Source organism: Furipterus horrens, unplaced genomic scaffold, assembly GCF_987537825.1.
Source record: "Furipterus horrens unplaced genomic scaffold, mFurHor1.1.pri manual_scaffold_13, whole genome shotgun sequence".
Lineage (NCBI taxonomy): Eukaryota > Metazoa > Chordata > Mammalia > Chiroptera > Furipteridae > Furipterus > Furipterus horrens.
The window spans coordinates 8,494,288-8,511,144 of NW_028327183.1; the positions used below are offsets into that span (position 1 = coordinate 8,494,288).

Consider the following 16,857-nt stretch of genomic DNA (forward strand, 5'->3'; position numbering starts at 1 on the left):
ACCAGGTCCTCAGTTGGGGGTGTGCTTGAGGCAAGCATGCATTGATGTTTCTCTCCTTTTCTCCCTCTTTTCCCCTCTAACAATTAAAAAAAAAATCTTTAAAGAAACATCCGGATTTGTATCATTGGAAAAGTAAAACAAGACTTGCAGCCCTGGACTCATGCTCACAGAGCTTGTCATTTGCCGATTACTGCTCACTGAGGGTGAGGGTAGGTTACACACGATCGTCTTATATCCAGGCTGCATGCCTCTGTCCACTTCACACTCACTGTTTATATTCCCTACTCGGCTCTTATAGACATCTGAGGCTGCCACCTCCCCATCTCCTTTGCTCCCTGCCGACATCCACAAGATCCTTTGAGGTGCTCCACGTGTCTCCCCAAAGTCCAAGGATTACACCTACATTGTCATCACCCTTGGGCTGGACAAGCTGAGTGGCAAGACAAAGGCAAAGATGTGGCTTTCGTTTACATTCGAACAGCTGACACATCCATTGGTTTGTGGTCAGCTGGATATGACTTCAGATCTCTGGGACAGACATCCACTCCTACCCCTTCCTCCCATTCGAGAAAAAAAGATGGCACAGTAGACAGTGGTTGGGTCTACAGTAACTTTATTGTAACAGAGAAACCAGGCTGCAGTAAGCCTACGTGATTAGAGCAGATGGCCGTTATCTTTTCAAAGGGGGCAGCCGGAGCCCAGTGGGAAGCACACGAAGGTCAAAACCAAAGCCCTGGATATCCTCTTGCTGGTTCAACCTGCATCGCCCGGCTCATGACGTGAGACAAGGGACTGCACAACAGCAACGAACATGGGTATGAGGTGCAGCCGGGCAGAGGCAGCATCCCGGCAGGAGACACTCGTTGGAGATGGCACCGAAGTTATGTGGTCAGCCACCCTCTGCTAGTCTTTGTTGGGAAAGGGGACGGTATGGGGTGAGCAGTACGTTCTGTTCTTCGTTCTCCAAATGAGTAAATGCTACGGGGTGGGGTTGATGGTCAACGGAGCAGTTGAATAGGATGAAAGTTTAGGTTAGTTATAGATCTGTGCCTAAGGAAAAGAACAGCAGTGATAGGAAAGGGAAAGATTAAGATGCCTGCAAGTAACTAGAAGAAGGCGAGGCTTCTTTCCTTTTTTCTGCAGTAAGACTGGAGGCAGCATCTTTGAATTTTCCTTGCTACAGTGGCAGCTGACTTGCTGGTTTTCACAAAACACAGTTTCTGTGATGTGGTCTGTTTGTCAGGCTGCTCAATCCCGGGAGGACAAACATGAGGCTGACTATTATTGTTTGAACTAGTTCTCATGAAGCCTCTAATTAAAGTGGCATTTTCCTGCTGAATCAACACCAGGTGATTCAGTTAAAGCTTCTGAAATGTTGCAGTGGTGTGATTGGTAGGTTTTTTTGGCTATGACTTTCTTGTACATGTAAACTCTCTCGGAAAAGCTGGAGATACAAAGATCAGGGAGAGTTTGGTTTAGAGCCACGAAGTCCCACGCACCAGCCACGGATGCCTCTGCCCATTTCCCTACATGTTCTTTTCTGAGAAACACATTCAAACGCTGAGTTTTCAGTACTGCGGTTGAAAGAAATGATTGGCTCATCACCATCAACCCCGCCCCCCCCCTCCACGTGAATCTCGCAACAGCAGAGGTTGCCAGGAAGGTTGTCTCTGTTTCCTCTCACCAGGGGAATTACTTGGTGACCTGGTGAATGGCGTGGGCGAGGTAGCCCACGTTGCCCGAGGTGACCCCTGCCACCGAGATGCGGCCGTCTTTTGTCATATAGATGGAGAACTCCTTGGTCAGCCGCTCCACCTGCGGAGAGAAGGGTGCTTGGGCACGGCCCGCTCCTGGGGAGCCCCCAGCCTCACGTGGCACAACAGCCTCACGTTAAGACCGGAAAATAACTGGGGCTCTATTTTCTCACTTAAACCCTAGTCCCAGAATTTGGTGTGCAAGCTTAGAGTGAAAGAAGAAAAAAAGCTATTTTAAAGTAGGGTGATTAATACGTTGCGTATGGGTGGCGAGAATTCTCGTCATTTCTAAAAGGCATTTAAATACCCCGGTAGGCAACATGTTAATTCTGAGGTAGAAACAGGTGAAAAAAAAACCAAAAAACTTTAAGGCTCAGCATTTGTAGAAAAAACAGACCCAGGATCTTACTAACAGCCAGGCTCCTGCTTGCTCTGTTCTCTGCAGAGAAGCAGCTGTGGTCACAGAAACGATTAAAACAAGTGCTGCTCTTTGGAAGTTTGAAACCTCATGGAGGATATAGACAGGTAAGTGACTAATAAAAGGTAAAAACAGAATGGATGCTACATTTACCTAAAAGGCCTCCAAAATGACTATTTTTAGGGTAATCCTGAATAGGCAGGCGACCTAGGAGGTACTGGGGTTTGCAAGGACCGCTTAGTCTGCTGCAGAGAAGTCGGAGTCCACTCACCTGTTCGGGCTTCAGTCCTGTGAAACAAAACATGCCAATCTGGTCGGTGATGTGCTGCCAGTTGTGGGAGGACCCCTCCTTCTTGAGGTTGGAGACCAGCTGAGTCCGCATGCTAATGATGCGGTCGGCCATGCCTTTCACTTCTTGCAGCCTGCGAAAAGCCCAGGATGCAGCTCAGTTCTGGCCAAACCCTGACACATAAGCCACAGCTCATAGCATTTTTACCTTCCTTGAGTATACCCCTAGTGTGTCCCTGACTGAGTCATATGCCTGTTCAGGAAGAAAACAATTTTATAGCAATTATTTATTTATTTATATCAGGACACTATTTTGCCCTGGCTGGTGTGGCTCAGTGAAGTGAGTGCCGACCTGTGAACCAAAGGGTCGCTGGTTCGATTCCCAGGCAGGACACACGCCTGTGTTGCAGGCCAGAGCCCCAACTCGGGGCACGAGAGAGGCAAACACATGTTGATGTTTCTCTCCCTCTCTTTCTTCCTCCCTTCCCCTCTCTCTAAAAATAAATAAATAAAATCTTAAAAAACAACATCACCACTATTTTGATTAGGCAACTAAACTAGTTAATGTGATTGACTTATTAGGAAAAACTGAATGAATGAATCACGCCAAGACTTGGGAAGGCTAAGGCTCTCCACTTTTTACACGGGGAACGAAAGCTACAAATTAAACAGTAAACTCCGGCCTATTTTTAGCATGGATGGAATCAACACTCCTGCCTTCACAATTAAGACCTCGCACGGGGAACCGCCAACGTGCGAGCTGCGGGCTGGGTGCTGACGAGAGGGAGGACCGAGACGGGGTCCTCGCCCTTAAAGGCCTGCAGTGGAGACTGAGCGCAGACCTGGAAACAAGCAACTATGGAACAAGGCGGCACAAAGGGAGAAGCAACAGAATACAGCTGGGCTAAGACAGCCCAGAGAAGAGACGACTAATTTTCTCGGGGGAACTGGAGAAGGCAGGCCTTTGACGGCACATAGCTGGCTTGATGCTGGAAACATCTTTTCCTTCCTTAGAATCCACGCTTTCCGTTCAATTCCTGGGGTACTATGGGTCATTCTTGTCGGCTCTCCTCAACTAGATGACTGTAAAAACATTTCCGGTTACCTCCTCGTTCTACCACGTTCCCATTTCAGACCGCCTCTCTACAACGATGTCCTGCACAGTTAGAACAGAGGCTGCAAAGTGCCAATTACAGGTCAAGTAGGAGTCTTAGTCGTGCCTTTATTGGATGCAGTTAGAAATTTTAAAGTAGGGCACCTGCACATAATAATGTGGCTTTGTGGTCTGTCTTAAGAAACTGCATCAGGCCCTGGCTGGTGTGGCTCAGCAGATCGAGTGCCGGCTCCCAAACCAAAGGGTCACCAGTTTGATTCCCAGTCAGGGCACATGCCTGGGCTGCGGGCTGGGTCTTAGTGGTGGGGAAGGCGGGTGGCTGGGGGGTGGCGATGTGCCTTTACCATTGTTTACGCAGATCGGGGCTGTTCAGAACGGTGGATGCAATGCGGGCCCCATTGATAGGAGGGTTGGAATACATGGGACGAATCAAGATCTTCAGCTGTGACTCCACCTTTTTGGCTTCATCAGCATCTTTGCAGACCACAGTGAAGGCTCCCACACGCTCACCTGAAAAGACAAAATGGATCGTCTTCTAGTTCTATCTGAAGCATTAAAGCAAATCATGATTAAATTTGTTACACATTAGCTGTTTCCACCAGGAACACCACAAAAATAATTCTTGGTTATAAAGTTTGTAACAACCAGGATGGTGAATCTAGGTACAACAGAATGTTTGCGTCCTCAAGAGTGTTCAAAGGTCTCTTTTTATTGTATCCATCTTCTTGGCTCATGGAGTGGTCACTTATTGTTTAAGAAGCAGTGATCAGTTTTCTTTGCCAGAGGAACTCAGGGACACTAACGATGTGGCTTTTCCTCTCTGGGTGGGAGGGACACGGACAACATACACACGTACACAACCCCCAAACTCCACAGCTGTGTGGTGTCCCCTCCCAGCACCTACTCAGGCTCAGCAGAACACACGCTGCCAACCAGCCTTTACTTTACCGTATAAGCCCATGTTCTTGGCATAGGATTGGCAGAGGCAAATATTAATGCCCTGTTCGATGAAGTGGCGGACAGCCCAGGCATCCTTGTTACCATCACCACTGGCGAAGCCCTGGTAGGCCATGTCGAAGAACGCAAAGAGATTGTTTTTCTGGGAAGGAAAGGAGAAGATCAAAGCTTCAGGCCGCCCCTCTCAAGATGCCCAGGTGATCACCTGTGCTTACTGGGACCAGGCCTGCCTCACACAAACCGAGTCAACAGTCTCTTCTCTGGATGGCAGTCTGGTAATGTTTAAGTTCCCCAAGACTTGAGCTACAAACATGTATTAATTTTTTACTCTGGTGGGTATGGCCCCTCAAGAAGACATTCAGCCTTGGCTCAGCTGGTTGGAGTGTTGTTCCGTAAGCCAAAGGGTTCTGGGTTTGACTCCCAGTCAGGGCACATGCCTGGATCGCGGGTTTGGTCCCCATTCGGGGTGTGTGTGAGAGGCGACTGACTGGTGTTTCTTGCATCGATGTGTCTCTCCCTCTCTCTCTCCCTACATCTCCCTCTAAAATTAATATGCATGTCCTCAAGTGAGGATCAAAAAAGAAAAAAGAAAAAAAGGAAGACATTAAGAAAGGAGAATCTTAATCTCAATCTTCCCAGAAAGCTCCTTAATCAAACAGGAAGCTGTTTTTAGGCCCACGGCGGCACAGCGGCCTGGGAAATTATTTTGGTCTAGGCAACACAGGACCGGCAGCAGCCTTTTCTGGGCTAATGGCGCTCTGGCAGACTCATCTTCTACTCAGGGCTCATGGGACGGCCACATCAGAGCCATCTCATCCTGAAAGTGTTCTCTGAATGCTGGTTCTCTGTCTCGTTTTGTTGGCAGTTGAGACTGGACAGAATGTAAAGGAAGGGAAACTGTCTGCAAGGCAACTGGACAGAATGTAAAGGAAGGGAAACCGTCCGCAAGGCAACAGGAATATCTTCCTTCCTAGAATTCTGACTGGCGCCTTCTCTGCCAGCTGACCGTATGAATGATAGCGGCAATGCCGAGGAAAGTGGCGAGGACAGGAGGGGATGAGAAAATGTGGGTCAAGGATGAACAAGCAGCCACCGACGAGGACAAATGTAGACGCCACCAGCAGACATCTGGGGTCAGTGATGCCTACTGTACAGGCCAGCCAGTGACATGTTTTATCAGAATTCCCTAGATCCAGGCTGAGGGCCAAAATTATTTTCACCCTGCTCACGTATCCTTCGGTACAGAACTGCCAATCATGCAAATACGGAGCTCCTTCCCAGCTGTTAATAATCTGCGGAAACTTCATGTGGGCCCACGGTAGGTTAATTAATGGTCACTATTCAGGGGCCAGGTTGAGCACCGAAGGCGAGCTACTCCCCACAGAACCGTCACCCGTCAGCCTGCCCCCTCACCTTGACCACTGAGGCTATCTCCTTCCACTGCTCGGGGCGTGGGTCCACTCCTGTGGGGTTGTGGGCGCAGGCATGCAGGAGAAGCACGCTTTGCTGTGGCATTTTCTGAAAAGACAAACCGCCAAGAGATTGCTTTGCAAGTTTAAAAGGAGACAAGTTACCCGAAATACCACAGGGTCGCTATTACTTGATAAGTAATAAAAATAACCTGAGGTCTGGGAATTAGCTCATCCCCAGTATTTAAAGTCAGGGATTGAGACCCGGCTGGGACGTCGGTTCTCCACAAGGGGGTTTGTTCCTGGTTCCCTCGCCCCTCCTGCCCAGAAAGCCACTTACTGAAATGTCCTCCATAGCGCCTGTGAAGTCAAAGCCACATGTCTTGGGGTCATAGTACCGGTAGCTCTGTAGCTGCATGCCAGCGTCCCTGAAGATGGGCGTGTGATTTCCCCAGGATGGTTTCGGCAGAAAGACATCTCGGCTGAACTTGAAAAATCTTTGCTAAAAGATAGGATAAAAGGGAGTGAAAAAAAAAAAATGATGAAGGACGAGGCAAAAAAAGTTGATATATTTTACTGAAAAGACATTTTCTCTCCTGAAGCTCAGCTTCTCTCTCTGACAGTATTGACTAAGCAGCGAGACTGCCTGGGCTGAAATCCAGGTTCTGACAGTTCCACGGCCACATAGCTAAGGACCCATCTGGGCCTCACTTTCTTCATCTGTAAAATGGTGTTAACTGAAATTCCTTCATAAAGATTAAATGAGCCCTGGCTGGTGTAGCTCAGTGGATTGAGCGTTGGCCTGCGAACCAAGTGTCGCTGGTTCGATTCCCAGTCAGGGCACATGCCTGGGTTGTGGGCCAGGTCCCAAGTTGGGGATGTGCAAGAGGCAAACACACATTGATATTTCTCTCCTTCTGTTCCGCTCTCTCTAAAAATAATAAACAAAATCTTAAAAAAAAAAAAGCTTAAATGAGTTAAAATGTTAGAGCTTCTAGCAACAGTATACGATCAATAAAATATATTTATTATTATATTATCTTAATTATAATAATATCTTCTTTGTAATTTCTTCTAAGTGCTTTCATTTTTAGCCCCCTGAGTCCATTTATCAGGGAACAGGAAATCTTCCCACTTTGTGGAAGGAGGAGACCCACTTCTGGGTCAGCAAACACATGCACTAGGAAACCCCACCATCCTCAATGTACAGACTATCTTATAGCTCTTTGCTGAAGGGATTTCACTCACCAGAAAACTGGCTCCGATCCTTAAGGCGCCGGTCCCAGAAATGGTCTGCACGGTGACATACTGAAGGAGAGACACCCACGGTCAACGAGGTGCAACACTCTCTTAACAAAACAGAGGCCAGGCGCACAGGGAGGCTGGTGGCCGTGTTCCAGAGTATTTGAAAATGAGAGAACAGTACTATCTCATTTCCCCAATTGCCAAGCGACAGGCTGACTGGACTCTTCCTCACTGGTTGCTAAAAGAGCCGCCTCGTCATTTTCCAGAGCCTTTGCTGATGCAGGAGCCAATTCCTTGGGGCTAATTCCCCACCTCTCCAATGAAAGAGGAGTCGGTTATGCGGAGAAAAAGACACCAACAACTGTCCCTACATTAAACAGTACTGTAGAAGTTTACAAATTTGAATGGTTCTCTGAACATCCCAGTTTCTTGAAAAGCAAGCCAGTAAGTACATCAAGATAACATTTCTATATATTAAAGGCCGTCTAAGAGAACAGGCTCCTTTTATGAGTTCTTAGAACCTGAAATATTCATCTTTTGGGTAACAGGGAGACAGATGCAGGTAAATGTTTCTTCTAATTGGTCAATGTTAGAGGCTGCATAAGAAACCACTGCAGGCCTTTTTTTTTTAAAGCATCATAAAAACAAGGCTCTATCAAACATAAACCTATTTTCTGGACTGGCGGACACTGAATAAATGAGAGGAACCCAACTAACAAACTTTAATAACTAAAGTCGGTGCAAACTTTGGCATGATAGAAATAAGCCTGCCTGTAGATCTGATAATACTAATGATTCACAAAGGCACAGCAAGTTATAAAAGACAAGCTGGTGTTATTTTAAGATAGGCCAGTCTCATATTTAGTTAACAAATATTAGATGAACACAGACTACATAAAAATTACAGAAAAATACAGACGTTTTCATGAGAGGTTAGCAGACGGTTGACTGCACGGGTACCAAGCAAACCATATTTTGCCCATGACTCATGACCATTACTGCATCACCATGGGGTCAAGGTTGTATGCTTTTCTCTGAGTCAATGAACTAACCCTGGACTTAGACCGATCTTGTAAATATAATGTATTTATTCTGGCCTTGGAGGGGGAGGGAGGGGAGAAATGTTGGCTTAGTTTTGCTACTTTGTGTGTTTTCCCCAGACTTACACAGAAAAACAGAAAATTAAACATACAATGTACTCATTAAAATTTGTTTCAAAAGAAAGTAAACTGTAATGCCCGTGAGCCCTTGCGTTGGGCAAGCTTTTTGGCGGCCTGGCTACATCGCACCTGCATGATGCTAGTCTACTCCACCACAGGTGTGGGTCTGCATGTACTCTGCAGGTGCGTGTGGGAGTCTGCGTGCAAAAAGCTTATGTCCAGTGACCTTCAGGGCCATCTGTCCTCCACAAGGAGAGCCCCCCACCCCCCTCGGGAGCTGGAAGGAGGAGACGGCTAAGGGACACTCATGGCCGCAGTGCTGCTCTCTGGACCTCTGAGAGAGGAGGGCGGCAGCAGGAAGGGAGCACGGTCTGCTCTCTTCCCACGTCCAGACCAGCTGTGAGGGGGCAGCAGAGGAGTGCTAGGCTGGTCCCAGCCCCAGCAGCTCACCTGTGGCTTGTTTCCTGCCAGCTTCGTCCATCTAAGCTGGAAGTGTAGGACGTGAAGGTGGGGGCTAACGATAGGCCTAAAAATAGCCAGTTTGGAGTTTCTAAAGCACTTTTAATGTAAAGTGGACATCAGCACATAGAGACTAACAGACAAGCAGTGTCAAACCTATCAAACTGCTACTACATTTTTGGAACTGAAGTTATAGGAAATCTTTTATTTAGTTAGTGTCAGTTGACTATCTGAATAAGAGAGATTAGGCAAATGTGTGGCCACCTCAGAACAATCGCCACACACAGAATGGTGTATCTTTTTTGTTTTGAATTTGTTGAAGTTATTGAACTTAAAAACAGACCGTGCAGGATGCCAGTCTGCTCCGCTTACCCGGCCACTTTTCAGCACTTCGCTGTTCTCGCCCAGGGCCAGTTCTGCAGATGCCTTACAGAACTCAGCCAGGCCCCCGATGGGCAGGTACTCTTTGTCCATGTTTTTTGCAGCAATCTGGGCCTCTGCCTAGTAAGAGAAAATACAAGTACGGTGTCTCTGTTTACTATTTAATGTAAAATGACATCCTTGGGATGCACAAGAACAAGGTTTAAGAGCAACACTTAAAACAGACACAAGATAATAAAAATCAATCTAAATACATAAAAAGGAAGTATTTCAAGGTATAAGTCTAACAACTTCCAAGGGTTAAATTAACAGTAATAGACACGTCTTCATGTTTCGGAGTCACAGACTTGGCTGTCCCTTACTAGCTGTGTTGGTCCTGGAATCATTAACCTTTCTGAGTCTCAGTTTCCTCATCTGTCGAATGGGGCAACAACGGCTTCTATGCCTCATATGACCAAGGTGAAAAGCTGATGGTCGAATGTATAAACATGTGTGGTGGTGTTCCAGCTTACAACAATAGCTAACACTTGCTGAACACTTTATGATTTTTTGAGACCAAAAGCGAATTCTGTTTCTTGAGCCCTTTTCGCTACTCAGAGACTTGTGCACTCCTACCGTATACTCAGAAAGGTCTCCTTTCAGTGGTTCAGGCAGCCCAGGCTGTGTTACTGCAGTGGCTCACGAGGGCCTGAGCGGGTCTGCTGCCCGGTGCATAGTTCAGAGGATGAGAGTTCTTTACTCTCACCTCGAAGTAGTCTGTAACCGCCACTCAGGGGCCTAGCTCTGGAGGATGGAGGAACGACAGACACCGTACCACCCCACTTGGGAAGTGGCAAAGCAGCACATTCATGCTTCATCAGAGGAGGTACAGATGCAAAGGAAGGCGTCCTTTCTTTTAAAAAATTGCTATTAGGAGATTAAATTACAGTTATAACAACCAATAGAAAGACTACTAATAAATACGTGACAGAAATAAAGAAAATGATTCCACCGATGGGCTTTATTAAGGCAATCAAAAAGAGAGAAATAAAAAATAACAAGAGTAACTCTCATCCATGAAGGCCTATTGCTATCACCAAGAGACAATGTTGAAATTCTTGGTCCTTCTGCGCATCCTCAGAATTAAACATGACATCATGCCTCTTTTACAGGTAATCACAGGAGCTCAATCTTGGAAAAGACCATGTAGTTTGAACCGCTCACTTGTAGAGCCAAGGAGTCTACAGCCCAGAACCTGAGCCAAGGTCCCCTGACTCCCAGTACAGCAGTCTTCCTGCTGCTCTCCGGAAGCCCCCTTCGGTTCCTGTACCCCAATCAGGCAGAGGGGGATGGCAGGCTCACCTTCCGGATACTAGGGAGCACGTAAGGCTTTCCGTTATCGTCCCGGTAGGCACCAACTCCCAGGTTCATCTTTTTGCTGTTTGTGTCTCTTTTAAAGGCTTCTGTGACCCCCAGGATGGGATCTGGGGGGCCCATCTCCACATGGGCCCACCAGGAGCTGAAAGGGGAAATACAAGACATCAGTTACAGAAGCAAGATGTCCATGGCCAGAGACATCCCTGATCTGCCCCAAATCCATTCAGCAAATGGTTGCATGTTTACTATGCACATAGCAAAGCAATAGGCACCATAATTCAATAACACATTTGAAAGCACCCCCTAGAAGGGTGGAGAAGATCACTAATTTCAATACAAATCCTATGAGAAGCGGAAGGGGGAACCTCCTGGAATCACCCTGGGGAGGGCAGGGTGCATGTGTAGGCTTTCAAAGCCATCCAAACCTGACCTAATTCCCAGGCAAAGAATATTGCAAGTAATCTGGCAGTGAGACGCTAAGAGTGGTAAGAGATGAAACTAGAGAAGTAAGCAAGGGACAGTGTAAGAGGATAATGTGATGACTCCTGCTCCTCCCTGCTACCCGCCCCGCCCCCCACCCTGCCCAAGGGGCTTCGGTTTTTATCCTGGTCCTAAACTTGTTCAAGAAATCATTGGGAAAGCCCGTTAAAAATAGTTTCCCTGGCCCCACGTCGGATGTCGTGAAAATATGCAGCATCATTGCTTTTCTAGGGGGGTGGTGGTGGTGGTGATCAGACAGGGGGAGGGACAGGAATACGTTTGCATTTTCAGAACTGGTCTATAAAATGAGGACACAACAGTGCGCATCTCACAGGGTTGTCGGAAGAACGAAAGGAGTTATTAAACGTAAAACAGAACAGGGCCTGGTACAGAGTACTTGACGTTAGCTGGTATCATTGTACATCATCACACCACACTCTTGTTTTATAACCACCGTGCCACGAGTATGAAGCCCGGTGAGGCAAGGACGTAGAGAATTCAAGGAGCACATGGTCATAAAGCTTTATGATCAAATACAAGTCTTTCCTGCTTTTCAATGATTACTACTTAGTTTTTTGTAGAGTCTCGGGAGGTATTATCCTTCTTCCTCCTCAATAGTTCTACTGCGAGAACTCAAAATCCTTCTCTCTCTCTCTGTTTTTTTTAAAAATTGTTCTAGGCTTCCTGGTTGTTTCAGCATCTCAGCAACGGTAAGAAACAAATACCTCGAAGCAACTTCTGAACTGGGCCTGAAGAAAGCTTTTGTTATTTCCTACCCACAATTCGGAAACATGTAGCCACTTGCCTATCTACATCACTGTCACTAGCTGGCGAGTAAAAGGAAAACTTCCAATGTCAAGGACATATGAAATAAAGCTTCTAGTAAGCAATTTTCATGTTTGAGAAGATGGCTCTTCTCCAAGGTCGTCAACCAGTGATGACAGAAGCACTGCCCCTAACCACAAGGACAGACGGCACCCCTGTTAAATGCTGGGAAGAGCACTTATTTCTCATGTTCTTTAAAAAGTTCATCTGGCACAGAAATTCTCTCAGAAACAGCCTTGAGTCTTCTGGCAGAGATATCATGGAGAGTAGTATCTTTTAAGAAGAATTCTAAAAGCAATTTGAAAATTCTAAGTCTCAAAAATCTAAATATAGGAGCAGGGATATGCAATTTCATTAGTCCCACATCAGTAATCGTGTTCAGGTCCTGCATGGCCTTCATTATTCCATTCCTTAAAAGTGTCAGGACTGTCTGTCACATTGTAAGAACTCTGATGTTTTTAAACAGATAGTACTAGATAAAAGCAGGCGTGCTCTCGGGACAAAGTTGATGCGGACAATCAGTGGCCGACAAAGTGATTCCTTCCAATGGACTCTGGACACAAACTCAAAGCTTCAGCCATTGAGCAATACTGACCACCCAACCAGAAGATGTTAGGTATAGTGTATTCAGGTGCTTTTTCAATTCAAATGCCTTGCAGCTTCCCTGGGAGCCTCCTAGTGTTTTTTTTTTTTTAAGTTGTTTTTCTATTACAGTTGTCCCACTTTTTCCCCCACTGCCCCCCTATCTAGCCCACCCTTTCTTCCATATGATTTATAGTTTTTAAGAAGCTTTCCCTCACATTCTTATTTTATCATGAAAAGTTAATTAACTTGCTCATAATCACAGAGCTAAAAACAGCAAACACAATCCTACAATTTTGAGTCATGGGATGTAAACTACAGCATAGGGAACATAGTCAGTAATTGTGTAATGACCGTTTATGGTGACAGGTGGGTACTAGGCTTATTGGAGAGATCACTTTGTAAATTACATAAATGTCTAACCACTATGCTGTGCACTTGAAACTAACATAATACTGGATGCCAATTGTAATTGAAAAAGAAACCCTTGCAATTTTGATGTTCTCGTTGCTGGTCATTGTACCAGTATTGTCTCATGAAAGTCTCTCAGTTACGTCACTAAAAATTAAATAATAAGAATTAAATAATTAAGAACAGGTCATTATAAATCAAAATACATTAGTATTTTCTTTCTTCATTGATCTATGACTATTTCTGATTTAATGTTACTATCCTTTTATAGTACAGGTCATGAAAAGGTTAAATGCTTCTTGCTGTTTTATAAATGCAATGAAACAAAACACCTGAACTCAAGAAGTTTCCATTTAAATGACCCAAGTATGGACATTAAGTACTTCATAGGATAAACCTTCAGTTTGTCAGAATACCAACTGCCAGGGCTTTATTGTATTAGAATAAACTTTTTTTTTCTTTTTTAGGGAAAGGGAGGGAGAAAGAGAGGGAGAGAAACATCGATGCCCCCAACTGGGCACCTGGCCCAAAACCCAGGCATGTGCCCTGACCAGGAATCGAATCACTGACCTTTCAGTTTGCAGGCTGGCACTCAATCCACTGAGCCACATCAGCCGGGAGAAGAATAAAGTTTTTTTTAAAAAAGAAACTTCAATTAGTTATTTAAAATGTTTTCCACTTTTAATATCTGGCTTTTTTAGGTATAGAACACTTCTACATTGGTGGGAGTGAAGGTTCTTTCTTCCTTGTTTTCTAAACACCTAACAATCATAGACAGATATGGCATTTGGTTCTAGCACCTTATTATGTATCATTGTTTAAACCTGAATAGCACCTCAAATGCAGATGCTCAAATATTTTAAGACTATTTTTTTAAAGACTTCCTTTTTTTAAATTTAAATTATTGATTGTAGAGCAAGAGGGGAAGGAAAAGAGAGAGAGAGAGAGAGAGAGAGAGAGAGAAATCAATCTGTTGTTCTACTTATGCATTCATTAGTTGATTCTTGTACATGCCTTGACCAAGGATCAAACCCGCAACCTTGGCTTATCAAGACCACGCTTTAACTGACTGAGCTAACCAGCCAAAGCTAAGACTATCTTCTGTACACATTTTGCAACTGCAGTTCCCCTTTGTGTTTAGACTTTAAGATACATTATTAAAATGGCACATCTCTCAGTGAGAAATAACAATGAACAAAGTAGGTGTGGTCTCTGCTTTCATGAAATTTACATTCTAATGGGGAAAAGACGGAAAGGAAAAGTAAGTCAGGCTCCCAAACGGACAGCATGACTAAAAGGTCACACCTGCTGGGATTTTAGGCACCTCTTTCTGTTCTCCAAATCTGCTGCATAAGTGATAATAACCCCTCCCTAATTACGGTCCAGGAGGCTGACTTAAAGAGCACATCTTGACAGGGAGCCAAGAAGAAACCAAATCAAAGAGTGAAGAAAGTGTGAAAGCCTGGGAAAAGCCACTGCCAAGACTGTGGGGCTTTGTAAAGGACAGACTGTTCTGCTGGCTTGAAGACATCATACGAACATTCAAACAAAAAGCCAAGGCATGGAAAAAGAGGGCAAGGCCTTGCTCCTCGGGGTTTATATCTGGTTGTGGTGGTTTGGAGACTCCACACCAGCCCGGGTCTGGCTTCTTGGTCAGGTCGCGTTTAAGGATACTGCACTGTCCTCCATCAGCTTCTCAAGTGAATCAGACTGCCTGGCTCAGGTCTCCACTACGAAGGAATTATTGATTCGTTTAATGCGCCGTACTTTTTCTCTGTCAACACTTATCACACGGGTTAACATGGTGTATTTGTAACTGAGTGACACCTTTCTCAGGCTCGTTCATGGCTGTGTCTGTCACCAGCACCTGGTCCAGTGCCTGGCTCTGTGAAACTCGGGTCATGTAATATTTACTAAATTAAACAGTAGAGTGAGATGCAGAGGAAGAATGGCCACTTTCCTACAGCCAGACCGCCTAAGGGGTTAAAAAAAAAAAAAGAGGTGCGCTACACTCCGACCCTTCTCCATCCAAAAGGCCAAACGGGGGTGGAGTTGGAGCGGGGTCACCGGTGACTCAGGCGTTAACACCGGCGGCGGGAGGATGCTGTGCGCCAAGGTCACGGGATGCAGAGAGGAGAGCCGGACCTGAATGCCAGAGCCCCGGTACTTTCCTCCCGTTCGCTTCCTTCTCCTGAGCACACAAACGGCAGCCAGCCGCCGGCCAGCCGAGCCCTGTCTGGCCTGCGGGAGGCGATGACAGGTGAGTCCCGGTCCCCCCCAGGGTAGCCTGTCAAGGGCACATGCGTGGCGCACGAGGTCCACTCCCCCCCCATCCCCCGCCATCCCCGGCGCTGCAGCCAATGGGCGCGAGGTAGACGCGGCCCCGCAGCCAATGGGCGCGAGGCCTGCCCGGCGCCGCAGCCGTGGGCTCTCCCCGGGCCCGTAACCCCCGCCCCCGCCCCGCTCGGAATCTGCGCCTTGTGACCCCCTACCTTGAATGGGAGTCCGGGTGCCGTGGAGGGTCATACTTCCTAACCTAGGGGGGAACGCGTTGGCACACTCTCCTGCGGTCTTGGAGGCAGGGGAGGGGAGGGATGTAGGACCCCGAGGGTCATTGTGAGGCGCGGCCGCTCCGTCCGAGAAAGTGTGTGCAAGTGTGTGTGTGTTGGCGGTGTCCGTAGCTCCGGGGGCAGGCCGGCCTTCCCGGCTCCGTCTCCCCAGCTTACCTGGCTCTTGAAGAAGCCACGGCCGCGAGGCCTGGGTGGAAGGCAGCGGCGATCCCGGACAGGACGCGGCTGGAGTGCAGCAGGGCCATGGTGGGCGGCAGGCGGGCAGTGGGTAGCTGCAGGACAGAGCGGAGGTCCAGCGGGCGCAGACTCCGACGCGCGGGCTCCTGCTGAAGGTAAGGACAGCGACTTCCCCGGGCGAGGCTAGAGCAGCCAGGCCCGAGCCGCGCGTCACAGCGGACCCTGGCGGCCGGAGCGAGCTGGTCGGCTAGCCCCCGAGTCGGCCCCGCCGGGGCCACGTGGTCCCGGAAAGTGGTGACGACACCGCTGATTTAATCACGACGGGCCACACGGAAGCCGTAGCAGCTAGTCTGCCCTTTTGAAAGATGGGGAAATGTGGGCGGGTGTAGGGGAAGTAATTTGCCTAACGTCCCTAAAGCAGGTAACAGGGTGGCCGACCCTAGATATTCAGCGGGATGTTTTCCCAACTGCAAACCACCTCGACCTTACTGAATGCTCCCTTGTCTCTGCTGTGGAGATAGCGTTCCCGGCTCGTTCCTGTCTCTCGCGGGCAGTTTTGAAGGTTAAGCGAGATTAGCGAATTCTGTCTAAAACCGGCCCGATTTAGTAAGCACAAAATAACCGGTGGTTCTTACTAATGACAAACCTGCGCTTGTCAAATCACTGTCATTGTGTGTGGAAGGGAATTCATCACTTTTAAAGGGCAAAGCGAATGAATTTGAGATTCTAGCAGCTGAGTAATCCAAACAACGGCCATTTCTCCGACACGCTAAACCTAAATAGAGCCGCGTCCCACATCGGTTTACTTTTTGCCCGGTGCCATCACGCTGTCTGGCGCCCCTTCCAGTTGACCATCCCAGGTCATCTGTGTTCTCTGTGACCTCATCCTATGCTCCCTCGCACTGCGATTCCCCATTTTACACCTCCTACAGCTGCCATGCACACTTCCTACACGTCACCACAAACTAGATGGTTTGAAATAACAGAATTTCTTCTTCCACAGTTCTGGAGTCTAGAAGTCCAAAATCGAGGTATCTGCAGGGTTTGTTTTTCTGGAGTCTCCAAGACAAACTGTTCTAGGCCTCTCTTCTAGCTTCTGGCAGTTGCCAGCAATCCTTCGCAATTCTCTGGCTTGTTGACACATCACTCCAATCTCTGCCTCCATCTTCAAAGGCATTCTCTCCCTGTGTGTGTCCCTTCTTACAAGGACACCAGTCATATTGGATTAGGGCCCTCATTAATGGCTTCACCTTAATTTGGTTACATCTGCA

At 47.1% G+C, this 16,857-nt stretch overlaps 1 protein-coding gene across 1 annotated transcript; it reads right to left on the minus strand.

Moving 5' to 3' along the window:
• Nucleotides 1–596: 596 nt before the first annotated feature.
• On the minus strand, nt 597–15,783 carry GOT2 (glutamic-oxaloacetic transaminase 2). The gene is made up of 10 exons (XM_090259891.1): nt 15,566–15,783; nt 10,527–10,683; nt 9,177–9,305; nt 7,189–7,248; nt 6,281–6,442; nt 5,945–6,049; nt 4,523–4,673; nt 3,919–4,084; nt 2,444–2,594; nt 597–1,815 (listed from the first exon to the last, which is right to left on the minus strand). The coding sequence occupies exons 1-10, from the start codon at nt 15,652–15,654 to the stop codon at nt 1,693–1,695; spliced, it is 1,293 nt and encodes a 430-aa protein (XP_090116017.1). The 5' UTR covers nt 15,655–15,783; the 3' UTR covers nt 597–1,692.
• Nucleotides 15,784–16,857: the final 1,074 nt, after the last annotated feature.